At 39.5% G+C, this 26,027-nt stretch overlaps 2 protein-coding genes across 34 annotated transcripts in view; one reads left to right on the top strand and one right to left on the bottom strand.

Annotated features, from left to right (window-relative positions):
* UMAD1 (UBAP1-MVB12-associated (UMA) domain containing 1) overlaps positions 1-18,675 on the bottom strand; it is a 360,265-nt gene extending 341,590 nt beyond the window's left edge. For 25 of the 33 annotated variants that reach the window (XR_007402017.1, XR_007402013.1, XR_007402016.1 and 22 more), the window contains exons 1-2: positions 18,254-18,675; positions 6,504-6,534 (exon numbers count right to left, since the gene is read on the bottom strand). Coding sequence is in view for 11 of the 33 variants with exons in the window: in XM_049093626.1 (XP_048949583.1) it covers positions 6,504-6,534; positions 18,254-18,675 (453 nt within the window). In the remaining 22 variants the exon portion in view is untranslated. Of the gene's footprint in view, positions 1-6,503; positions 6,535-17,279; positions 17,434-17,809; positions 18,134-18,253 lie in introns of those variants that run through there. The other 8 variants (XM_025471251.3, XM_035698531.2, XM_025471249.3 and 5 more) reach the window with 6 other exon arrangements.
* Positions 18,591-22,375, top strand: RPA3 (replication protein A3). Its single transcript, XM_025471256.3, has 4 exons — positions 18,591-18,727; positions 20,108-20,182; positions 21,162-21,270; positions 22,018-22,375. The coding sequence occupies exons 1-4, from the start codon at positions 18,629-18,631 to the stop codon at positions 22,098-22,100; spliced, it is 366 nt and encodes a 121-aa protein (XP_025327041.1). The 5' UTR covers positions 18,591-18,628; the 3' UTR covers positions 22,101-22,375.
* The last annotated feature ends 3,652 nt before the right edge of the window (positions 22,376-26,027 follow it).

Raw genomic sequence — 26,027 nt, 5'->3', positions numbered from 1 at the left:
ATCCCTTACTTTAGAAATAAAAGAACTAAAATCTAGTCAGGCCAAAATTAAAAATGCTATAACCCAGATATAAACGTGAATAGATGCCATAACAATGAAGATGGATGAATCAGAGGAGAGAATTGGTGATATAGAAGATAAAATTATGGAAAATAATGAAGCTGAAAAGGGAAAGAAAAGTATTGGATCATGAATGTAGACTTACAGAACTCAGTGACTCCTTAAAACATAATAACATTCATATTGTAGAAGTTCCAGAAGATGAGAAAAAGGGGCAGAAGGTTTATCTGAGCAATTTATAGCTGAAAACTTCCCTAATCTGGGGAAGGAAACAGACACTGAAATCTAGTAAGCAAAGACAACTCCCATTAAATTCAACAAAAGCCAACAATCACCAAGAAGAATCATAGTCAAATACACAAAATATACTGAAAAGGAAAGAATCCTAAAATCAGGAGGAAAAAAAAAAGTCCTTAATGTACAAGGTAAGATAGATAAGTTCACAGCAGATCTGTCCACAGAAACTTGACAGACCAGAAGACAGTGGCAGCACATATATTTAATGTGCTGAATGGGAAAAATATCCAGCCAAGAATACTTTATCTACCAAGGCTGTCATTCACAAAAGGAGGAGAGATGAAGAGAGATAAAGACATTCATAACCACTAAACCATCCCTGCAAGAAATATTAAATGAGACTATGAGTGGAGAAGAGACGACCAAAAGCAACAAAGACTAGAGAGGAACAGACAACGCTAGCAGAAAAACAAACTTTAAGGGTAATATAACAGTACTAAATTCATATCTTTCAATAATCACTCTGAATGTAAATGAACTAAATCCTCTAATCAAAAGACACAGGGTATCAGAATGGATAAAAAAAAAAACAAGATCCAGGGCAGCCTGGTGACTCAGTGGTTTAGCGCTGCCTTCAGCCCAGGGCATTATCCTGGAGACGTGGGATCGAGTCCCACATTGGGTTCCCTGCATGGAGCCCGCTTCTCCCTCTGCCTGTCTCTCTGCCTCTCTCTCTCTCTGTGTGTCTCTTATGAGTAAATAAATAAAATCTTAAAAAAAAAAAAACCCAAAATCCATCTATATGATGCCTACAAGAGATTCATTTAGACCTAAACACACCTTCAGATTGAAAGTGAGATGGAGAATTATTTATCACGCTAACAGACATCAAAAGAAAGCCAGAGTAGTCATACTTATCAGACAAACTAGATTTTCTTTGTTTTAATTATTTGTGTGTGTGAGAGAGAGAGAAAAGAAGAGATGGGGGAGGGGCAAATGAGAGGGAAAAAATCTTAAGCAGACTCTGTGTTGAGTGTAGAGCCTGATGTGAGGCTGGATCTCATGATCCTGAGATTATAACCTGAGATGAAATCAAGTGTCCAGTGTTTAACCAACTGAGCCACTCAGAACCCCCCAAACTAATTTTCAAACCAAAGACTGTAACAAGAGATGAAGAAGGCCACTATTATTAAGAAGATCTAACAACTGTAATTATCCATGCTGCCAACTTGGAAGCACCCAAATGTATGAAACAATTAATAAAAAAAAAACATAAAGAAACTCATTTATAATAATATAATAATAGTAGGAGACTTTAACAGTTAAAACCATGGACAGATCATCTAAGCAGAAAATCAACAAGGAAACAATAGCTCTGAATGACACACTGGGGCAGATGGACTTAACAGATATATTCAGAACATTTCATCCTAAAGCAGCAGAATACACATTCTCCAAATACACATTCTCTTGAATGCACATGCAACATTCTCCAAAACAGAATACATACTGGGTCACAAATCAGCCCTCAAGAAGTACAGAAAGACTGAGATCATACCAGCCATATTTTCAGACCACGATGCTATGAAACTTGAAGTCAACCACAAGAAAAAATTTGTAAACACCACAAACACATGGAAGTTACAGAACATCCTACTAAAGAATGAATGGGTTAACCAGAAAATTAAAGAAGAAATTAAAAAGTACATGGAAGTAAATAAAAATGAAAACCTGAGAGTCAAAAACCTTTGGGATACAGCAAAAATAGTCCTAAGATGGAAGAATATTGCAATACAGGCCTACCTCAAGAAGCAAGAAAAGTCTCAAATACACAGTCTAATCCTACACCTAATTGAGGTAGAAAAGAAACAGCAAATGAAGCCTGAAGTCAGCAGAAGAAGAGAAATAAGATTAGAGCAGAAATAAACAATATAGAAACAACAATAACAAAAAACCCAGTGTAACAGATCAAGGAACCTAAAAGCAGATTCTTTGAAAGAATCAATAATCTTGATAAACCTCTAGCTAGACTTGTCAAAAAGAAAAAGAGAAAGGACCCAAATAAATAAAATCACAAATGAAAGACAGTGGTCACAACCCACACCACAGAAATACGAACAAGTATAAGAGAATATGTGAAAAATTATATGCCAACAAACTGGGCAACCTGGAAGAAATGGACGAATTCTAGAGACATACAAACTACCAAAGCTGAAACAGGAAGAAATAGAAAAACTATTCAGACCCATAACTAGCAAAGAAATTGAATCAATAATCAAAAATCTCCCAATAAACAAAAGTCTAGGGCCAGATGGCTTCCCAGGGGTTCTACCAAACATTTGAAGAAAAGTGAAGAGGCGCCTGGGTGGCCTCCGTCAGCTACGCATCTGCCTTCAGCTCAGGTAACGATCCCAGAGTCCTGGGACTGAGCCTTGTGTTGGGCTCCCTGGTCAGCAGGGAGTCTGCTTCTCCCTCTCCTCCCCTGCTTGTGCTCTCTCTCTCTCTCTTTCTCAAATAAATAAAATCTTTTTTAAAAAATAGAGTTAATACCTATTCTTCTCAAATTGAGAAGAAAAAATAAATTTCAAAAAAATAGAAATGGAAGGAAAATTTCCAAACTCCTTCTACAAGGCCAGCATTAGCTTGACTCCAAAACCAAAGACCCACTAAAAAGGAGAATTACAGGCCAATATCTCTGATGAACATAGATGCAAAAATTCTCAAAAAAATAGTAGCAAATCAAATCCAACAGTACATTAAAAGAACTATTCACCCCGATCAAATGGGATGTGTTCCTGGGCTGCAAGGGTGGTTCAATATTCACAAATCAATCAGTGTGATACACCACATTAATAAAAGAAAAGAATCTTATGATCTTCTCAATAGATGCAGAAAAAGCATCTGACAAAACATAGTATCCACTCTTGATAAAAACCCTCAACAAAGTAGGGAAAGAGTAACTAGCTCAACAACATAAAGGCCATATACAAAAGACCCAAAGCTAATATCATCCTCAATGGGGAAAAAATGGAGAGCTTTTCCTCCACAGTTGGGAACAAGACAGGGATGTCTACTTTCACCATTACTATTTAACATAGTACCGAACATCTTAGCCTTGGCAATCACACAACAAAAAGAAATAAAAGGCATTTAAGCTGGCAAGAAGAAGTCAAACTTTCACTATTTGCAGACAATATGATACTGTATGTAGAAACCCAAGAGACTCCACCACATAATTGCTAGAACTGATACATGAATTCAGCAAACTCACAGGACATATAAATCAATGTACCGAAATCTGTTTCATTTCTATATACCAATAAAAAAGAAAAAGAAAAGGAAATCAAGGTACTGATCTCATTTGCAACTGCACCAAGAACCATAAGATACCTTGGAAATAAACCCAACCAAACAGGTAAAAGATCTCTATGCTGAAAACTATAGAACACTTATGAAAGAAATTGAAGAGGATACAAAGAAATAGGAAAACATTTCATAATTATGGATTAGAAGAAAAAACATCGTTAAAATGTCTATACTACCCCCAAGCAATCTACACATTTAATGCAATCCCCATCAAAGTACCACCAGCATTTTTCACAGAGCTGAAACAAATCCTAACACTTGTACAGAACCATAAAAGACCCTGAAGAGTCAAAGCAACACTGAAAAGAAAAACAAAGCTGGAGGCATCACAATTCTGGACTTTAATCCATATTACAAAGCTGTAATCATCAAGACATTATGGTACTGGCACAAAAATAGACACAGAGATCAATGAAACAGAAGAGAAAAATGCCGAAATGGACCCACAACTAACTATAAGGTCAACTAATCTTCAGCAATGCAGGAAATAATATTCAATGGAAAAAAAATTCTCTTCAAAAAATGGTGTTGGCAAAACTGAACAGCAACACACAGAAGAATGAAACTGGGCCACTTTCTTACAGCATACACCAAAATAAATTCAAAATGGATGAAAGCCCAAAATGTGAGACAGGAAACCATCAAAAATCCTAGAGGTGAACACAAGCAGAAACCTCTTTGACCTTGGCTATAGTAACTTCTTATTAGACATGTCACCAGAGGGAGTAGAAACAAAAGCAAAAATGAACTATTGGGACTTCATCAAGATAAAAACCTTTTGCACAGTGAAGGAAACAATCAAAACTAAAAGGCAGTCTATGGAATGGGAGAAGATATCTACAAATGACATATCTGATAAAGGGTTAGTATCCAAAATCTACAAAGAACTTAACAAACTCAACACCCAAAGAACAAATAATCCATTTCATAGGCAGAAGACATGAGTAAACATCCAGATGGTTCAAAGACACATGAAAAGATGCTCAATATCATTCATCATCAGGGAAATACAAATCAAAACCACAATGAGATACCATCTCATACCTGTCACAATGGCTAAAACTAACAACACAGGAAACAAAAGGTATTAGACAGGATGTGGGGAAAGGTGAACTCTCTTGCACTGTTGGTAGGAATGCAAACTGTAGCCATTCTGGAAAACGGTATGGAGGTTCCTCAAAAAGTTAAAAATAGAACGACCCAAGTATTCAGCAATTACAGTACTAGGTATTTACCCAAGAATACAAAAATACAGATTCAAAGGGGTACATGCACCTGATGTTCACAGCAGTAACTATGGAAAAAGCCCAAATGTCCACTGACTGAAGAATGGATAAAGATGTGAGATAGATAGATAGATAGATAGATAGATAGATAGATAGATAGATGAGTGGAATATTACCCAGCCATCAAAAAGAATGAAATCTTGCATTTGCAATGATGTGGATACAGCTAGAAGGTATAATGCTAAGTGAAATAAATCAGAGAAAAATAAATACCATGTGATTTTACTCATATGTGCAATTTAAGAAACAAAACGGATGAACATATGGGAGGAGGGGAAAAAAGGAGAAAGGGAAACAAATCATAACAGACTCTTAAGATAGAGAATAAACTGAGGGTTAATGGAGGGAGATGGGTAGGAGATGGTCTAGATGGGTGATGGATATCATCATGGGTAGGTAATGCTCATCCTAACAAGGACGGCACTTGTTATGATGAGTACTGGGTGTTGTATGTAAGTGATGAATCATTGAATTCTACTCAAGAAACCAATACTGCATTGTATGTTAACTAACTAGAATTTAAAATTGGCAGTTGGCGGGGAGGGTCAGGAAGGAAGGTAAAATCTCCCATTACATTAAACCAGGGTTTCTCAAGCTCTTCACTCTTAGTATTTGGCCAGATAATTCTTCAGTATAACCTGCTCCTCTACAGATGGGTGTGATTACCTACCTAATCATGTGATGTACTCCAGTCAGCAGACATCTTAATTTCAAGAGGTTTTATTTTTTTAATTCCCTCTTTAATGTGGTGACATGTGAAAACTATAGATTTATTTTTTTCTAAAGAAAGATGCTAAGTAGTATGGGGAGATACAGAAATTTAGAAGATAAAGGTGCTGCGTTTCAAGAGCTTAAACAAATTTCACTTAGAATTTCTATCATTTGGATCTTATTCACTGACCAAGAACTTAATTTTGAGTCAAGTTTTAGTGTTACCCTGACTCTTCTAATGTAATGATACAATAATAAATTTTTATGTTTGAGAAGAGCTACCACATAATTCTATATAACTGCCACCAAAAAAAAAAGCCATTCAAGAATTTTTTTAATGATTTTTTTAAATTAAACTGTACCCCTGACATTGGACTCGAATTCACAACCCCAAGATCAAGACTCACATGCTCTACCAACTGAGCCAGCCAGGTGTCCCAAAACTACTTAAGTTTTGCTTTAAATAACAGATTTCTAGTAACACAATACGAATTTCTAACCACTGTACTCAACGTTGCTACTCTGAAATGAAAAACATTCTGAAAAAGACTTCAGACAACTCTATCAAAAGGCATCTCCTGGGATACCTGGGTAGCTCAGTGGTTGAGCTTTTGCCTTTGGCCCAGGGCATGATCCTGGGATCTAGTCCCATATCGAGCTTCCTGCATGGAGCCTGCTTCTCCCTGCCTGTGTCTCTGCCTCTCTCTCTCTGTTTCTCTCACGAATAAATAAATAAAATCTTTTTTTTTAAAGCATCTTTTCACAAAAAAATAGCCTGGGGCATATTTAAATAATGTTCTATGGGAGAATTCTGTCTTAAGGGAGAATGGTGTAAAGTCATACCTCTTTACAACTCTCTACAGCACAGGGAAACCTAGAATGAATTAAAAAAATAGATTAAAATAATAATAATAAAACCTTCAGGGCAGGTTTTCAAATTGCTCTATCTGCTCACTTAAATATATTTAACATACAACAGGAGCCAACACATTCAACTTCCAAAAGGACTCACTCCCAAAATTGCCTATAAAAGTCTGTCATTTTCTTTTCTTTTCTTCTCTTTTTTTAACTTACAAACAGTAGATTTATATTTCATAATTCTGGAGGCTGAGAAGTTCATGATCAAGGTACCAGCAGATTCACTGTCTGGCAAGAACTTGCTGCCCGGTGCAAACAGGGCGGTCCTCTCCCTGTCCCCTCACAAAAAAGAAGGGGTCCTTTGACTTTCAAAACAACCTAAATGTATCATCACAAGTCTTTACTTCATCTCTAAATAAAAGCAAACTGTTATGGGGTGCCTGGCTGGCTCCATCCATAGAGCATATGACTCTCGATCTTAGCATCATGAGTTCAAGCCACATGATGGACCTGGAGCCTACTTAAAAAAATAAATAAATAAATAAATTGCTAAAATTCAGTTGCTTCTTCAACTGCTCACTTTTTAATTCATTCAACCAAGATGTTCTGAAGGCCAAATACCAGCCAGGCATGGTGCTAAACCCTAGAGGAGAAAAAAAGACAAGGCACTTTCTCCAAAAGAAGAAGTACCCAGTCTAGATGCTGCATCTTGACCTGCTTCTCTATCACCTCTCCCATGCCAGTGGGTACAAAGCATGGTGCTGAGTCCTGTGTAAAACTGGCACTAACACTGTAAGTGCCTAACAAGTTGCTAATAGTCTAGTCATAAAGTACTATCCGTCTTAAGACTTGTTTCAGACTTCTGAGAAAACAAGAAAGCTGGCTGTTTTACCTCCTTCCTGTTTTCATCAAAATGCACAAAAAGAAACATAAGATAAAAACTGGCAATAGCTCTGTCAACCATATGTCAAAGTCTGACTCAAATTTCCATGAATCACACAATCAAAGGGACCAAGAAGTCCAACTGACCCAGAATTCATTACTATGCTTCCTGACACATTTTATATCTTTTGAAATCCTATCTAATGAATGCACATTCTAAACCAGCTTATATTTGTTGATTGTGTGAAAGGATGAAGAGTATTTGTGGTAATGTCTTAAATATAAATATGCCTTTTTTTAATGTATGCCCAAGCCAACAAAAGACTAAAGAAATCCTATACAAGCCAGAAAGGATATAAACCTACAAATCCACAGGAGTATATGCAAGTCCTAAAGCTACTGTTTACCCAGTGGCCACTGCTGTTTTCTGATGGCAAAAGTCTGGGTTTTAATGACCCATGCTCCACAGGGACAAGGACAACCTCTGGGGCCCAAACACCTAGAGAAGTAGGAAACACAAATCTGTGAAGAAACAAACTCTCAAACTAAATCTCAAAGAATTCACCAAAAACTTCCAAGAAACATGAGCTCATAATCAAAAATTACAATACAAATGAAGAAACAAGTCACAGCAAGGAAAAGTCAACAGAATCCAAAACCCTACAGAATGAGACCCATAAAGACCTTGGGTAGCAAAACTAAATTATAAACAGATTTATCATATATTCTGTAATATTTGAAGAAATAAAAGGAAACCTGAAACAATGACAAAAGAATATCAATAAGAACCAAACAGGAAAGAAAGAAAGAAAGAAAGAAAGAAAGAAAGAAAGAAAGAAAGAAAGAAAGAAAGAAAGAAAGAAAGAAGAAAAGAAAAGAAAGAAAAGAAAAGAGAAATAAATAAATTAAATAAATAAATAAATAAATAAATAAATAAATAAATAAATTAGGGCATTTAGATAGAGCAAATGACTCACAACTGCATAAGGAATTAGTAAACTGGAAGATATGAAAGATATTATCCAGAATTCAACACAAAGAATCAAAACCAATGAATCCTAAAACAGAGGTCAACAGCACATGAGAACATTCTTCTTACTTCTGAGTTCCAGAAGGATCTAGATTATAGGAGAGAGGCAATGTTCAAAGCAATGATGGTTAAAAACATCCCAGTACTGATAAAGACAAAAATTATCAGATTCCTGAAGCACAATATATCAGCCAGCAAACTAAATGAGAGAAACCCATATCAGGATACATTACACAGTAAAATTGCAGAACACCAAAAACAAACTAAGGATCACGCCAAAGACAAACTGAGGATCAAGCAGATAAAGAGACATGACAGCTTACAACATAGTCACAGTTCTAAGGAAAACTATTAGAAGGGTAAAACAACACAAAAGTAGTTTTGAAAGAAAGTAACTGTTTGCTTAGAACTCTATTCCACAGAAAGAAGAGGCAAACTTATCTTTTGAGAACAATGATAAAATAAACATATTCAGAAAAACGGGACCAATAAAGTTTATTACCAAAGATTCAAAAAGAAGAGAAATAATACCAGAAAAAAAGGGTAAAATGTAAAACGAAGTTATAAGTGATAAATATGTGAATAATTCCAAGTAACAGCAACTGCATAAAGCAATAATGATGCCAAGTTTGTGGAGTTATAAGAAATCAAGACAGAACTAAAACTCTAGACAGCAGCATAAAAATAGGAAGGGGTGAGACACCTGGGTGGCTCAGCAGTTGAGCGTCTGCCTTCAGCTCAGGGAGTGATCCCAGGGTCCAGGATCGAGTCTTATATTGGGCTCTTTGTGGGGAGCCTGCTTCTCCCTCTGCCTGTGTCTCTACCTCTCTGTCTCTCATGAATAAATAAATAAATCTTTTTTAAAAAATAGGAAGGGGTGCTTGGGTGGCTCAGTCAGTTGAAGCATCTGACTCTTGATTTTGCTTCAGGTCATGATCTTGGGGTCATGAGGTCAAGCCCCAAGTGGAGCTCCACCCTCAGCACAGAGACTGCTTGGGTTTTTCTCTCCCTCTCTCTCTGCTCCTCTCCCTGCTCTCATTCTCTCCCTTAAAATAAATACACACATTTTTTTTTTTAAATAGGGAAAAAGGTAAATGGAGATATAGGTTCTTTGCTTGACACAAAGTAAAGTAACTTAAGACTTTAATAGACATATTAAAAGATGACCATAAAAAACGTAAAAGCAATACACAACATTTGAACGAATACAAAGGAATAAAATGGAATTAAGGAAAAAAATTAAAAAGGCAAGTCAAAAGAAAGCAAAGGACAAGAAAAAACAGACAACAGGAAAAGAAGAACACACAAGATGCACAAAATGATTATAGAAACAAATCTAAAAATATTAGTAGCCACAATCAATGTAAATAGACAAAAGAAAAACTAAACCTCCAGCTATATGCACTGTTTACAAGGGACACATCTAAAACAGGAGGACATAGAAAAGTTGAAAGTTATCAGGTCAACACACACCCAAATACAAGCACCCTATACAGTATGAATATTTTACACGAGAAAATATAACAGAAAAGTGGCAATGCACTCGTGATCTGCCAAACACCAGTGTTGCCACAGAAAGGAATCCAGCCCCACACCTTTGGGCACTTCTGTCACAATGGACACCTCCTAGTGAAGGCAGTGCCTTGTTAAGGGAAGGGAACCACTGGGCCACACAGGCTGCTATCAGCCTATTCTTCCCTAAAGCTGAGACCTGCCAAGTCAGCTTTCTGATAGGCCACAGGAGAGAGAAAGAAATGAGCATCCACACCCTGTCTCCCCCTGGTGAAGCACAGGATGGAAAAAAAGATACAAATTCTAACCAAAAGCTGTGTCTATAGAAGTAGCTGACAAAATTAAAGTCAAGCTGAAAAGCATGCTTTGAGATAGTCGTTACTTCATCTCATCATTTTACTTCAAAATCCGTACCTTGTATGTGTCGAATAATGAATCTTCAAAAATAGATTATACAAATCGTCAGAATAAGGCAAGAGAAACAAAAGCAAAATGAATTATTGAAGCTTCTGCACAGCAAAAGAAACAGTCAACAAAACTCAAAGACAACCTACAGGATGGGAGAAGATATTTGCAAATGACGTATCAGATAAGGGGCTAGTTTCCAAGATCTACAAAGAACTGATTAAACTCAACAGCAAAGAAACAAACAATCCAATCATGAAATGGGCAAAAGACATGAAGAGAAATCTCACAGAGGAAGACATAGACATGGCCAACATGCACATGAGAAAATGCTCTGCATCACTTGCCATCAGGGAAATACAAATCCAAACCACAATGAGATACCACCTCACACCAGTGAGAATGGGGAAAATTAACAAGGCAGGAAACCACAAATGTTGGAGAGGATGCGGAGAAAAGGGAACCCTCTTGCTCTGTTGGTGGGAATGTGAACTGGTGCAGCCACTCTGGAAAACTGTGTGGAGGTTCCTCAAACAGTTAAAAATAGACCTGCCCTACGACCCAGCAATTGCTGCTGGGGATTTACCCCAAAGATTCAGATGCAGTGAAACGCCGGGACACCTGCACCCCGATGTTTCTAGCAGCAATGTCCACAGTAGCCAAACTGTGGAAGGAGCCTCGGTGTCCATCGAAAGATGAATGGATCAAGAAGATGTGGTCTATGTATACAATGGAATATTCCTCAGCCATTAGAAACGACAAATACCCACTATTTGCATCGACATGGGGGGACCTGGAGGGTATTATGCTGAGTGAAATAAGTCAATCGGAAAAGGACAAACATTATATGGTCTCATTCACTCGGGGAATATAAAAATTAGTGAAAGGGAATAAAGGGAAAGGGGAGAAAATGAGTGAAAATATCAGTGAGGGTGACAAAACATGAGAGACACCTAACTCTGGGAAATGAACAAGGGGTAGTGGAAGGGCAAGTAGGCAGGGGGTTGGGGTGACTGGGTGATGGGCACTGAGGGGGGCACTTGGCAGGATGAGCACTGGGTGCTATATGTTGGCAAATTGAACTCCAATAAAAAAAATTTTTTTAAATCATCAGAATCAAGGAGAAACTGCCACTGCTACTATCTGTAAGATACTTTTATTTATTTTTTTAAATATTTTATTTATTCATGATAGAGAGACAGAGAGAGGCAGAGACACAGGCAGAGGGAGAAGCAGGCTCCATGCCAGGAGCCGGACGTGGGACTCAATCCCGGGATTGCACCCTGAGCCAAAGGCAGGCGCCAAACCACTGAGCCACCTAGGGATCCCCTGTAAGATACTTTTAATACAATAATCTCAATTTTTGAAACATTAGCTAGACAAAAGGTAGATGAAATAGTTGAATACTGCAATTAACTGGGCAGCCCCAGTGGCGCAGTGGTTTAGCGCTGCCTGCAGCCCAGGGTGTGATCCTGGAGACCCGGGATCGAGTACCACCTCGGGCTCCCTGCATGGAGCCTGCTTCTCCCTCTGCCTGTGTCTCTGCCTCTCTCTCTGTGTGTCTCTATAAATAAATAAAATTAAAAAAAAAAAAAGAATACTGCAATTAACAAGCTTGATCCAACAACTGGAAAATACCATTTTTTAAGCATATGTGAAACATTTACAAAACATGTGCTTGATAAGCCTTAAAGCAAATCTCATATAAGTTTAAAGCACTAGTATCAGAACACTTCATTTGATTATAACGCAATTATGTTAAAAATTAAGAACACAATAAAATTTAATAAATAAAACCTCTACATTTGGAAATAAAAACCCATGAGTCAAAAAAAGAAATATGATGGAAACTCGAAAATATTTAGAACTTGATAGGACGAAAACTTGTGGGATATGCCTAAAGCAATAGGTAGAGACCCAGAATGTTTTATTTTTTAATTTTTTATTTTTTTTAAGATTTTATTTATTTATTCATGAGAGACACAGAGAGAGAGAGAGACAGACAGAGACACAGGCAGAGGGAGAAGCAGACTCCATGCAGGGAGCCCGAAATGGGACTCCATCCTGGGTCTCCAGGATTATACCCTGGGCTGAAGGCAGTGTTAAACCACTAAGCCACCCAGGCTGTCCCCCAGAATGTTTTAAACATGAATTCTAACAGTCAATGAACAGATAATTCCAGCTTCACAAAAAATCCTGGAGAATACAGGAAACTCCACAACTCATTTCATGAGGGTGTGTATATCCTTGTATATCCTTGTATATCCTTACTAATACAAGGACTATACAATAAAGAAAAATTACTCACTCATGTATATGGATACAAAAATCCTGAACAAAACAATAGCAAGCCAAATCCAGAAATACATAATAAATGAAAATATAACCAACTTGTGTTTCTTCTGGGAATGCAAGAGTGGGTTAATACTGGAAAATATATTCATTTCAATCATCTCAATTATGGAAAAAAAATAGCTCTGATCAAACATCCACAGCCACTCAATTAAAACTCTTATCAAAGCAGGAATAGAAGGGAAAGTCTTTAACCTAATAAGTAGAACTTCAAGTTGTGAGGAACTTTCAGAAAGGCTCCTTAAAGGGAGATGTGTCCCTTTTGCCTGCCCACTTTTCCACTGCCTGGAAAGGAGACAAGATGGCTGGTGCTCAGCACCTCTCCTGGCCTATGAAGTGAGCTTAAGGATGGAGCCAGATATTGAGAATCATAGACAAGAAAGACAAAAGGAACCTGGGTCCTTGATGTCTTAGAGGCATTACCACACACAGCTGTATGCTGAGTTGCATGCCTCTGGACTTTTTTAACATGTGAAACTAAGACTTTGTGTATTTAAGATATTTTGACTTATACAGTCAAGCACCATCTTACCTGAAACACTACTTCTATGTAAATGGTACTGGAAGCTCTAAAGTGGGTAAAGGCAAAATAATAATAATAAACTATGCAAGAGTGGTTAAGAAATAAATCTATAATTATTCACATATGACTAGAAAACCTAAAAGAATCCTATAGTATATTACTAGAAATAAAAATTTAGCAGAATGGCCAGAAAGGTCAAAGGTCAAATGCACTTCTGTGTACCTGCAACAATCAGTTAAAATCTTTACCTTAAAAAAAAAAAAAAATATATATATATATATACACACACACACACACACCATTTATATTAGCAACAACAGCAAGGTAGCTAGGAATAAATCTAATCTAAAAGTCAAAAATTTTGTATAGAAAATTATGAAATTTTTTGGAAGGATGTTAATTAGGTCAAAAAGAGTAAGAGTGGTTGTTAAGATGTTACTTCTGAAATCAATCCAAAGATTTGATGCAACTATGATCAAATCTCAACATGGTTTTTCGTTGACCTCAATAAGCTAAATTTATAGAGTCACAAAGAAGCAAGAATAACAAAGTCACTCCTGAAGAACACAGCAAGACAAAAAATTTGCCCCCCAGACATCAAAAATGATCATAAGACTACAGTACTGAAGAGACTGGTCCTGGTGCAGGGACAAATAGACCGATGGAAAAGAACTGGAGCCGAGGAGCACACACAGAGATGAAAACTTAGGTGATGCCAAAGGTTGGTTGCAAATGGTGATGTAATCAATAAATAATGCTGGGACAACGGAAATGAAAAAAACAAAAGAAATTGGATACCTACCTGACAACATGCACAAAAATGCAATTCTAAATGATGGAGTATTTTTTAAAAAGGAAAGGCAAAACTACAGTTTTAAATATATAATGTCGGGAAGCCTGGGTGGCTCAGTGGTTGGGCGTCTGCCTTTGGCTCAGGTTGTGATCCCGAGGTCCCAGGATCGAGTCCCACATCGGGCTTCCAGCATGGAGCCTGCTTCTCCCTCTCTGCCTACGTCTTTCTGTGTCTTTCTCTTTCTCTCTGTGTCTCTCATCAATAAATAAAATATTTAAAGAATAATAATAAATAAATATATATAATGCATTTAATATGAAAACATTCCTAATTTTTTTAAAGATTTTATTTATTTATTCATGAGAATGACACAGAGAAAGAGGCAGAGACACAAGCAGAGGGAGAAGCAGGCTCCATGCAGGGAGCCTGATGTGGGACTTGATCCTGGGACTCCAGGATCACGGCCTGAGCCGAAGGCAGGCATTCAACCGCTGAGCCACCCAGGCGTTCCTATTCTTAGATTTTTTTAATGGACTTTTTCAACTATATTAAACAAAAGGGAAAAGCATTTTAACTATATATTTTTTTTAAGATTTTATTTATTTATTCATGATAGTCACAGAGAGAGAGAGAGAGGCAGAGACACAGGCAGAGGAAGAAGCAGGCTCCATGCAGGGAGCCCGACGTGGGACTCGATCCCGAGTCTCTAGGATCGCGCCCTGGGCCAAAGGCAGGCGCCAAACCACTGCGCCACTCAGGGATCCCGCATTTTAACTATATTAAAAGAACTCTTTCCAATGAAAGAAAGGAAAAAAGACAGAAAAAAACCCCAATAACAACAAAATGACAAACACAACTAGCCATTAAATATTTGAAAAGTTGTTCAATTTTTTTTTAAGGTTTTATTTCTTTATTCATGAGACACACAGAAAGAGAGGCAGAGACACAGGCAGAGGGAAAAGTAGGCTCCCTGCCAGGAGCCCAATGTGGGACTTGATCCCAGGGCTCTAGGATCATGACCTGAGCCCAAGCCAGATGGTCAACCACTGAGCCACCCAGGTGCCCCTGTTCAATCTTTTAGTAATCAGGGAAAGCAAATTAAGACCACAATATGAAACCACTTTACATCCATCAGATCAGGGGTAAAAAACTTTTAAGAGTTGCCAAAAATATGGATCAACTGAAATTCTCCTATACTTCTGATAAAAGAATACATTGGTACAACTATTTCTAGCACAGTACAGTTGACCTTGAACAACGGGTGGTTGGTATATGCATCCCATCCACCCCTACGGTTGAAAATCTGCATATAATTCTGGACTCTCCCCAAAACTTAACTAATAATCTATTAAAAGGAAGCCTTACCAGAAGCCATAAACAATTGATTAATGTATACTTTGTATGTTATACATATTATATGCTGTATTCTTACAATATGTAAGCCAAGAAAAATATTAAGAAAATCATGATGGGATCCCTGGGTGGCACAGCGGTTTGGCGCCTGCCTTTGGCCCAGGGCACGATCCTGGAGACCCGGGATCGAATCCCACGTCAGGCTCCCGGTGCATGGAGCCTGCTTCTCCCTCTGCCTGTGTCTCTGCCTCTCTCTCTCTCTCTCTCTCACTGTGTGCCTATCATAAATAAATAAAAATTAAAAAAATAAAATAAAAAAGAAAATCATGAGAAAATATATCTACAGTACTGTACTATATTTATTGAAGAAATTTGCATAGAAGTAGACCCATGCAGTTCAAACCTGTTGTTCAAAGGTTAACTGTATTTTACTAGTATAGCTGAAGATGCACACCCTATCTTCCAGCAATTCTACTAATATACCTTTGCACAACTGCTCCAACTAATAGGTACAAGAACATTCACAGCAACAGAAAAGAACTGTAAACAAGCAAAATGTCAGCCAATAACAGAGTAAAATAGCTGAATGAAAAGAATGAACTCTACCCACATATGCCAACATGGATTAATCTCAAAACAAACAAAAGAAACAAGTCAGAGGATATATATGGTATGATTCCATTTATATAAAGGTCAAACCCAGCAAAATGAAACGTACCATTTAAGAATACGGAGATGTGTGATAAAACTATATAGAAAAGCCTAGGGTGCTTAACAAAAAAGTCAAGATAGTGTTTATTTGTGGTTCCTCTAGAGGAGGATTTAACTGAAGAAGTGCAAACTACTAACTGGCTAAGTTACATTTCTTTTTTTTTTTTTTTTTTTAAGATTTTGTTTATGCTTGAGAGACATAGAGAGAGAGAGAGGCAGAGACACAGGCAGAGGGAGAAGCAGGCTCCATGCAGGGAGCCCGATGTGGGACTCGATCCCGGGTCTCCAGGATCCCACCCTGGGCTGAAGGCGGCGCTAAACCGCTGAGCCACTAGGGCTGCCCGTAAGTTACATTTCTTAAGATGAATGAGGGATCCATGTGAGTTCATCTAATTTCTCTGCAAAGGATACATAATATACTCGTCTATGTGCATTACGTATTGCATAATACATTTTAAATTACTCATGGGCAGCCCTGGTGGCTCAGCGGTTTAGCGCCGCCTTCAGCCCGGGGCGCGATCCTGGAGTCCCGGATTCGAGTCCCATGTCCGGCCCCCTGCATGGAGCCTGCTCTTCTCTCTGCCTGTGTCTCTGCCCCTCTCCACTCGCCCACCTCTGTCTCCATGAATAAATAAATAAATTAAAAAAAAAACAATATAAAAAATACTCAAAAAATATCCAAAAAACGATGTTTAAAATTATCTTCTAAGTCTTCATCTTTGTTTTTTTAATTTTAAGAAAAGGCCACTGGTATGTAAAAGTGACCTTTTAAGTATAATAAAATAATGACATTAGCATCTGACAGGTTAAGGGCTGCTATTAAAGATATTCATGGGTACCCTCTATCTATGGTATATAATGAACATCAATTTGTTTTCCAAAGCAACTCCGAAGTGCAAAAGACGTCAAGGCTTTGCTCAAAAAAATGCAGACTCGATTGATTTGTACAAAATACAACCATTCTTGCAATGCAACAAACAACATGCACCGTACTAACGGAATCCTTTAAATCTGTTTTAGTGACCATGGAATTAAAAGACAAACATATTCAGCTAAATAAACACCGAGGGAGCCTATCATTTAATTAAGGTGCTTAGATCTCTATCTTAAATTGCAGCATGAAGTCTCTAAAAGAATAGTCTTTGCTTAAGGCAACTATGAGACAAAATTGGGAGAATCCTGGGAGACTCCGTCTAGTACCTAAATTTGAATAGTGACAACCTGGAGGATTTAGGAAAATCCACACTCATTTTCCAAATGAAAAGTTGTTGGTTTCCCCCCATTTTTTAATGAGCGTTCATTCTAGAAAATTCCTGGCAAGGCGGTACCAATCCCAGCAAAAAAGTCCCCAAACCTACAAAACAAAAACAAAAACAAAAACATGAACCAGCGACAGATTCAAGAATCCCCCCTCCTCCCGAATGTCCCTGAAACAGGTGACCTTCCCGGCCTCCAAGTCCTGGGGCGCGAGGAGCAACGGGGGGAACATCACCGGGAAGTTAGGACGGGTCCGTGAACCACATGGGCAAAAACTTCGCAGGGATTTTGCAAAAACGATCTTGCTATCTAACCCCTTCGTTTTTTGATAGGGAAATCATATCTCAAGGAGGAGCTCACCGGTCCAGGACCTAACAATTCTTTAAATTCGTCTCCTCTCCCAGCTCGGTGATCCTCCCCCCGCCCCCCGCCCCCAACCACAACGCATTCCCAAAAGCTAGCTTGTTGCTAACTCGGAGGAGGTCTCACGTCCTTAGGGCGGCCAGGCTGTCAGGGCTAGAAAGGGTCGTAGAAATAATCAGGTGAGCCCTTCTGCTAACAGGTGAGGGACAGACGGGCAAGTGACGCAGCTTGAGCCGTGAAGTCACAGACCCTCTGCCGGTGAGCGGCAGGAGCCCGACAGAGGCAGTGACGGGTCACCGGCGACCCCGCCTGCCGTCCCCAGGAGGGGCCGGTGTCAAAACACGCCCGATCCCTCGACTGCAGCACGAACCCCGCGCTCCCCACGCAGACCCGGGAAGCGGGGAGGGAGGCGGGGAACCGCGAAGAGCCGGTGCGCAGCACCGAGAAGCCGCGGCAGGGCAGGACCCGAGTCCCGCCTCTCTCTTCCGCATCCGTCGACGGACGGGGAGCAAGGGAAACAGCGCGGTTGCGGCGCGTCCCGCGAGAAGAGCTACCTGAGGCTGCGCCGCAGTCCCCCGCCGCCACCGCACCGGAGCCCAACAGCCTGCTTCCGGGATCTCGCCGGGCGGCAGCCGCCGACCCGCCCCGTCCAAGCCCCGCCTCCGCGGCCCAGTCCGCGGAGGACCCGGGCAACTTCCGGGACGCCGCGCGTCGCTAGGCAGCCGATCCCCACTTCCGGAAGCGGCCCTCCCTGCCGGGGCCGCTCCGGGGGCTGCGCGATCGCGATCGCAATTTCCGCGCCTTTGATTGGTGGAGGGAGAGTGCCGGCCCCCGCCGATTGGCGCCGGCGTCCTGCGCCCCCTGGTCGCCGCAGGGCGCGCCGCTTGGGTCGTCGGTTTCCTGCCGGCCGCGGGGCTCGCGCCGCAGCCATGGTGGACATCCTGGAGTTGCCCAAGTCGCGCATCAATGCCAGCATGCTAGCTCAGTTCATCGACAAGCCGGTCTGCTTCGTGGGGAGGCTGGAAAAGGTGCGCGCCGTCGCTGCCCTGGGCTCCCTGCTTTGCACCGGGGGGACGAGGGGGGCCCCGTGGCCGCCGGGGCGGCAGCCTGAGGGTGGCAAGGGAGGGTGCAGGAGGACGGGCCGTGGAGCATCGCTGCGCTCCTAGGTGCTTCGTTTGACGCAAGGGGACTTTTTGCGCTCTTTTTAGGCACTGCAGCCCCATTTTGGCGCCAGTTTTATGGCGCGGCGTCGTGACGTTTTCGAAAGCGCTGCGTTCTAATCCTAGCGCCCTCCACTCTGGCCCCTGTTTTGTAGATAACGAGAAGAAAACTAGAGACCTGACTCTCCGTGTCTTAGATAGCCAGACGTTTCAACTGCTCTGCTCGTCATGCAGTTCTGTCTTTCCTCAAACTTCGTTTTCTCGTTCAAGTCCCTTCGCCATGAACTTTCTTCGATCGTCCCTTCCAGACCCCACAGCAGTCTGTTTGCTTATGCCGGTGTTAGAGTGCAGCACCTTCACCCGACTGATGACCGGCAGGCCCAAAGCTTGGGAACCCGTGAACCGAGAAAGCTTGGGGGGGAGGGGGGGGCGGGGCGGGGGGGATCTAGGGTAAACTCTTAGCAGCTCATTCCAGCCTTGATCCTGAAATAGGTGTTGCTCGACCCCGCAGGTAGGGGAAACTGGGTAGGAGTAGTGTATGGTTAATTGCTTAAGGCCACAGCTTCAAACCAGATCTGACCGCACTCTTTACAACTATCTGTAGTAGAACCCAAGTCTTCTGACAACCAGTTCTCTTTACTTCATCATGCTTAATTTTTTTTTTTTTAAGTAATCTTTACCCTCAAGGTAGAGCTCAAACTCACCACCCTGACGTTAATACTGCCAGGCTCTAGGACCTAACCAAGCAGGAACCACCCCCACCCCACCCCCTGCAGGTGTAATTTTTAAAACACACCCTGTGGTGTAATACATACTGTTTAACTCATGAATACTGGAAGATCCCACCGTTAGGATGGATCCCCTTTAATTTGTTGTTAGCACAGGGTTGCCAGATTTATTTATTTATTTATTCATTCATTCATTCATTCATTCATTCATTCATGAGAGACACAAAGAAAGAGCCAGAGACACAGGCAGAAGGAGAAGCAGCTCCCTGTGAGAAGCCTGCTGGGGGACTCCATCCCAGGACCCTAGGATCAGGACCTGAGCCAAAGGCAGAGGCTCAACCACTGAGCCATCCAGGGGCCCCAGGTTTTGTTCAAAAACAGTTGATTTGTATGCATTGACTAAATATGTTTGGGACAATTTGCTTATCTTCTGTCAAACTTTTAATATTTTTATTTTAATGAGATTTTTAAAGTTTGTTTTATGTGGTTGGTTTTTTTTAATACTGTGTTTCTCTTTTAGATTCATCCCACTGGAAAAATGTTTATTCTTTCTGATGGAGAAGGAAAAAATGGAACCATTGAGTTGATGGAGCCCGTATGTTTAAGTATTAATTCTATGTATCTTGTAGTTTATTCTGTATCTTGTTGATATTTCTGATTCTTGGAGTAGATGGATAAAGGACCAGCTTATAAAACTTCTCTGCTCTAAAATTAAACTTAGCTCCTCTTCTTACATTTTATATCCCTTTACATTTCTAACCAGTAATTCTTTGGGCTCCATGATTTTTTAATACATCCCTTAACTGGGTGATAATTCCTATTCCTATGAAAGACCACAAAATCACATTAAAAGAATCTTTTGTGGGATCCCTGGGTGGCTCACTGGTTTGGCGCCTGCCTTCGGCCCAGGGCATGATCCTGGAGACCTGGGATCGAGTCCCACATTGGGCTCCCTGCATGGAGCCTGCTTCTCCCTCTGCCTGTGTCTCTGCCTCTCTCTCTCTGTGTGTCTCTCATGAATAAATAAATAAAATCTTTAAAAAAATCTTTTGTTTAAATCTTTTTATCCTTCCTCAAGAATTTTACATTTTTAAAATTGTATTTTTTATTTTTGTTTACATGTACCTTCAGTTATCACTTGTTCTAAGATTTTACATTTATTGTACTCAAAAATTTTTTCTTTTTTTTTTATGAAGACAAATCCATGTGCTACTTGATTAACATATACAGAATACAGAGATAGAAAATAGAAGTTTCCTTTCAATGGGTTCTTTTAAACAAACTATTCCTTGTAGAAATGGTGGACATTCTCACTATCTTTAAGTGATTTTGTCTTCAACTAAACACTTAACTGGATCTTTGGACCTGAAGCTACTGCTAAAGGTAATAGGACTGGACATGCTGACATTAAGTATTCAAACATTTTTAACAACTTACGGTTCAGTTTTTGCATTGATAAATTTTAAGATGTTTTTGTCACATGAAATGAAAAATTAGTAAATTGTAACAATTTTCCCAGTTATCAACCAAAAATGTGACAACACCAAGTTGACAATTTGTTCTTTGTGTGTTAGCTTGATGAAGAAATCTCTGGAATCGTGGAAGTAGTTGGAAGAGTAACGGCCAAGGCAACCATTATGTGTGCATCATATGTCCAGTTTAAAGAAGATAACCATCCTTTCGGTAAATAAAGCATTCTAGTATTTAGTAGTTTCATGTAATTAAGAGGAAAACTATTTTATTTTTAGCTTGAGATGTCTTGGTCTTGAGTCTCGGTCCTATCATCCATCTTTCAAGTTCTTTTTTTTGTTTTGTTTTAATTTATTTATTCATGAGACAGAGAGAGAGAGAGAGAGAGAGGTAAAGACACAGGCACAGGGAGAAGCAGGCTCCATGCAGGGAGCCCAATGTGGGACTTGATCCCAGGTCTCCAGGACCACACCCTGGGCTGAAGGCAGCGCTAAACCGCTGAGCCACCCGGGCTGTCCCCATCTTTCAATTTCTATGGAATCTTCTGAACCCAGAGGAAAATGGGAGAACATTTTTGCCCACTTTTAAGTAATGCTTGTATATGTAGGAAACTCAGTAAAGATTATTTTGTGGGAAGGGAGACTCAAAACATATTGCAAACAAAAATTTAATGGTTTTTTGTTTGTTTTAACATATGTATCAAAAGCATCAAATAATGCAAAACACCTAAAACCAGGCAAGAGCTGCCTGGAGAATGCATATCAAAATGAATAGTTGCCTATACCCCATGTCTTTTATTTTTTAGAGCCACAGATAAATATTTGATCCTTGTCTATTTTAGAAGATAGATTGTGATAATAAGTTGATCTCTAAAAGGTAAAGAAAAGAAAAATAGGTAGAAATCTTTTAGAAAATAAATGTTACATCTTTGCTAAATGTTTGCTAAAATGTTTTTTTCAGATCTTGGCCTTTACAATGAAGCTGTGAAAATTACCCATGAGTTTCCTCAGTTTTTTCCTTTGGGGGTTGTGCAATATGATTGATCTTGATGAGCACATTGAAGACTGTCATAGTAAACCCCTGATATTTGAGGGAGATTTCTGTGATTTTTAATATTTAACTTGTTCTCTTTTTTATTTCATTTACCTAACCTTATGAGGTACTGCAATATCCCACTTTTGATGAAACCTGTCTGTATATTGAAACTTAAGTCCTCCTAAAGAATCCCATCTCCAGTAATATGGTCAGATCAGATGCAAGAACAAAGCAGTCACCTTGAATTTAGTTTTCTGTTTTACTAATAAAAGCTGAAATGGTACATACTGTTGATAATTTCATTCTTATTCTTTTAGTCATGTAGTTATGTATTCAAACACAGACTTGGAATTTCATAGCTGTAAGGTCAGAACTTAGACCTACCAAATGAAACCCCGGGCTGACTGTAAAGAATTTCCTTGCTACTTCATAAACTACATTATGTGAATTACTTCCTTGACACTCTAAAAAAAAAAAAAAATGAATTACAAGAGGAAACAGAATTCTACATCTTTTCTAATTTGTGAGTATCAATATTAGAATCCTCCAGAGAATCAGAACCAAAAGAACCATAAATACCTTAAGTGTGTGTGTGTGTATGAGAAGATTTGTTATAGGAATTGGCTTACATGGTTGTGGAAGCCAAGGAGTCCCCAGCATCACTCATCTGTAAGCTGGAGAACCAGGAAATCTGGTGGGGTAATACAGTTAGAGTTCCAAGGTCTAAGAATCAGGGGAGCTGATATAACTTGGCAGACCCAGACCTGAAGACTGGGAGGCCACTGGTGTAAATCCTAGAGTCTGAAGGCCCAAGAACCAGGAGCTCCAATATCTGAGGACTGAAGGAGTGGACATCCCAGATCTGGAAGAGAGCAAATTCGTTCTTCCCCCACCTTTTTGTTCTATTTGGGCTTTCAACATACTGGATGATACCCACCTATTTGGTAAAGGCCTACTGATTTCAGACACTAATCTCTTCAGGAAATACCCTCACAGACACAACTCGGAAATAATGTTTTACTGGCTATTTGGACTTCCCTTAGCTCAGTTAAGTTGATATATTAACCATCACAGTACCTCTTTCTCAGCATTTTAAAACTGAATTTACTAATGCCAAATAAGGGATATCTGATCATTAAAACAGTTGATGAAATCATTTGATTTTTCTTTTCTTCCTTTCAACTGTCAGTATGAAATTCCTGTTTTTTTATACTTCATACCACAAAGTAACATTAGGAGTGAGCAGGTAGGGATGTGGCAAGTGTAGGATAGAGAGTAAAGCAGAATAACGTGACTCATTTGGCCAGTCGAGTTTTATGACTTGACTCATTCTCTTCACTGAGAAAATAATTTTTTTTAAGATTTTATTTATTTGTTTGATAGACCAAAAATAGGAGGAGTGGCAGGCAGAAGGAGAGAGAAAAGCAGACTCCCTGCTGAGCAGGGAGCCTGACATGGGGCTGGATCCCAGGACCTTGGGATCATGACCTGAGCCGAAGGTGGACACTTAACCCAATACGTCACCCAGGTGCCCTGGATAAACAAATTCTAAATCCATTTAGATTGTAAGTTATACCAAAAATACTTTACAGACACCTGGCTGGTTCATTTGGTAGAGCATGTGACTCTTAATCTTGGAGTTGTAAATTCAAGTCCCACGTTGGGTATACAAAATTTGAAATTGATAATATCTTCAATTTCAACTTTTATCCCAAAATATTCTACAAATTACTTAAGGAACCTTGCCATTAGCCACTTATAGTAAAACATAGGAAGTGAAAACCATTACAGTTGAAATTTAGGTTTAAGAAGAACATCAACCAGTCTCAAAAACAGTGTTGTCTTGAATGCCAGAGAAAGTTGTGTCCTAAGTTGTGTTAACCTCTGACAATTCTGTTAAAATGTCCTACTTTCAGACGCCTGGATGGCTCATTGGTTGAGTATCTGCCTTGGGCTCAGGGTGTGACCCCGAGGTCCGGGATCGAGTCCCACATTGGGCTCCTTGCAGGGAGCCTGCTTCTCCCTCTTCCTGTGTCTCTTGCCTCTCTCTGTGTGTCCCTCATGAATAAATAAATCTTTAAAATAAATAAGGTGTCCTACTTAAAACCTTCCCTTGAACTACTATGCTTAGTAAATTGGACTAAATGAATAGGATATCTTGCTTTCCATTAAGTGAATCCTTTCTATTTATGGTGCCATATCTCCAGTCCTGACCTCACTTCTGAGCTGCTCAACATCTGCACCTAGATATTCCACCAGCACTTTAGCTTCAATGAGTGTAGTTTGAATGTGTGCAGCCTTCTGTGTGTTCTTTGTAAATAATTTTGTCAAGATACAATTCACATATGATTCACCTATTTCAACTATACAATTCAGTGGCTTTTAGGTATATTCACAGAGTTGTACACCAACACTATAATCAATTTTAGAACATATCACCCCAAAAAGAAACCCTGTACCTTTTTCCTATCATGCCCAATCCCTCCACCACCACAACCACCCACTAGCCCAAAGAAACCACTGATCTACTTTCTGTCTATAGATTTGCCTATTCTGGACATTTCAAAGAAATGGAATTCCATGTGATATTTTGTGACTCTTCTTTCACTTAGCATGTTTTCAAGGTTCATTATTATATCTATTATATGCTTCATCCCTATTTATGGCCAACTATTTCATTGTATGAATATACCACTTTTTATCCATTCATCATTTGAAAATTCAAGTGGTTTCCACCATTTGGATATAATGAATAATGCTATTATGAGCATGTATGTATAAGTTTATGTGTGTACATGTTTTTTCTCTTAGATATATACCTATTTAGTGGAACTGCTGCACTAAATGGTAAATATGCTTAAATTTTTGAGGAACTGCCAAACCTTTCCTAAGTGGTGGTACCATTTTACATTCCTAGCAGCAATGTTTAAGGATTCTAAATTCTCCATATCCCCACCAACACTTAATATAATCTGACTTTTTGATTATGTCATTCCACTGAATATGAAGTGGTATCTCATTATGGTTTTGGTCTGTTTCCTTTAAAGCTACCGTAAGCCACCCCATTGCCCATAAAAGCTTGGGTATCTCCAGTCCTCTCCACTGCCACTGCCACTGCAAGTTCAGACAGTTGTTATCTCTCACTTGAACTGTTATCAGCACTAACTGTAACTGGCCTTCCAGTTTCCAGCCTCTCTGGGTTTCCCAGCTAATACAGTTGCATTTAACATCAGTTCTAACCATCGTACTATAAAGTTCACAAACCAAAGAAGTTTGGAAAGGGGATAACTTCCTGAGAAGCTTACAGTGGGGAAACCTAATCAATGCTACTTTAATGAAGTGATCAAGGTTAACATCAGCATTTAACATTTAATTATATTAATATATTTATATACGGGGGACTACTGTATGTATATATACTACTGTATGAATATGTGTATGTATATATGTATAAATAAAAACACTAATCAACTTTAGAACATATGTACTTATATAAACAATATGTTATATCTTTACAATATATAAACAATTTATCTGAAAATGTAAAAGGTTATGAGCAAGTTAAGTTTGATAAGAGGTATAAAGAAAGGAATATAACATAAAGTAACTAACTCTGCTTGCCTGTTAGGGAAGCTTAGAGAATGTTTTCCTTTCCAGACATTCTAGGCAAAGCAAAGAGTAAGTTCAATGGCACCCAGATCTTAAAGGGCCTAGTGTGTTCCAGGAACAGAAGATCGGTGCTGGATGAATGTAATTTCAAGGGGACAGTAGGATTTGGTCTGAGGTGAGATATGGTCAGATTGTGAAGTGCAACCACTAATTGGAAATGTGGACCTTGGGGATCCCTGGGTGGCTCAGCGGTTTAGCACCTGCCTTAGGCCCAGGGCGTGATCCTGACACCCCGGGATTGAGTCCCACATCAGGCTCCCTGCATG

This window comes from Canis lupus, chromosome 14 (genome assembly GCF_003254725.2).
Source record: "Canis lupus dingo isolate Sandy chromosome 14, ASM325472v2, whole genome shotgun sequence".
Lineage (NCBI taxonomy): Eukaryota > Metazoa > Chordata > Mammalia > Carnivora > Canidae > Canis > Canis lupus.
The sequence above is the reverse complement of the archived record's forward strand: the minus strand, read 5'-3'. Positions and strand labels throughout refer to the sequence as shown.

Bases quoted from the DNA above. Each gene is read 5' to 3' on its own strand.
- RPA3 (XM_025471256.3), top strand. From the start codon at position 18,629: ATGGTGGACATCCTGGAGTTGCCCAAGTCGCGCATCAATGCCAGCATG. The intron at 18,728-20,107 runs GTGCGCGCCGTC...TTTCTCTTTTAG, and splicing joins TCGTGGGGAGGCTGGAAAAG to ATTCATCCCACTGGAAAAAT. The intron at 21,271-22,017 runs GTAAATAAAGCA...TGTTTTTTTCAG, and splicing joins AGAAGATAACCATCCTTTCG to ATCTTGGCCTTTACAATGAA.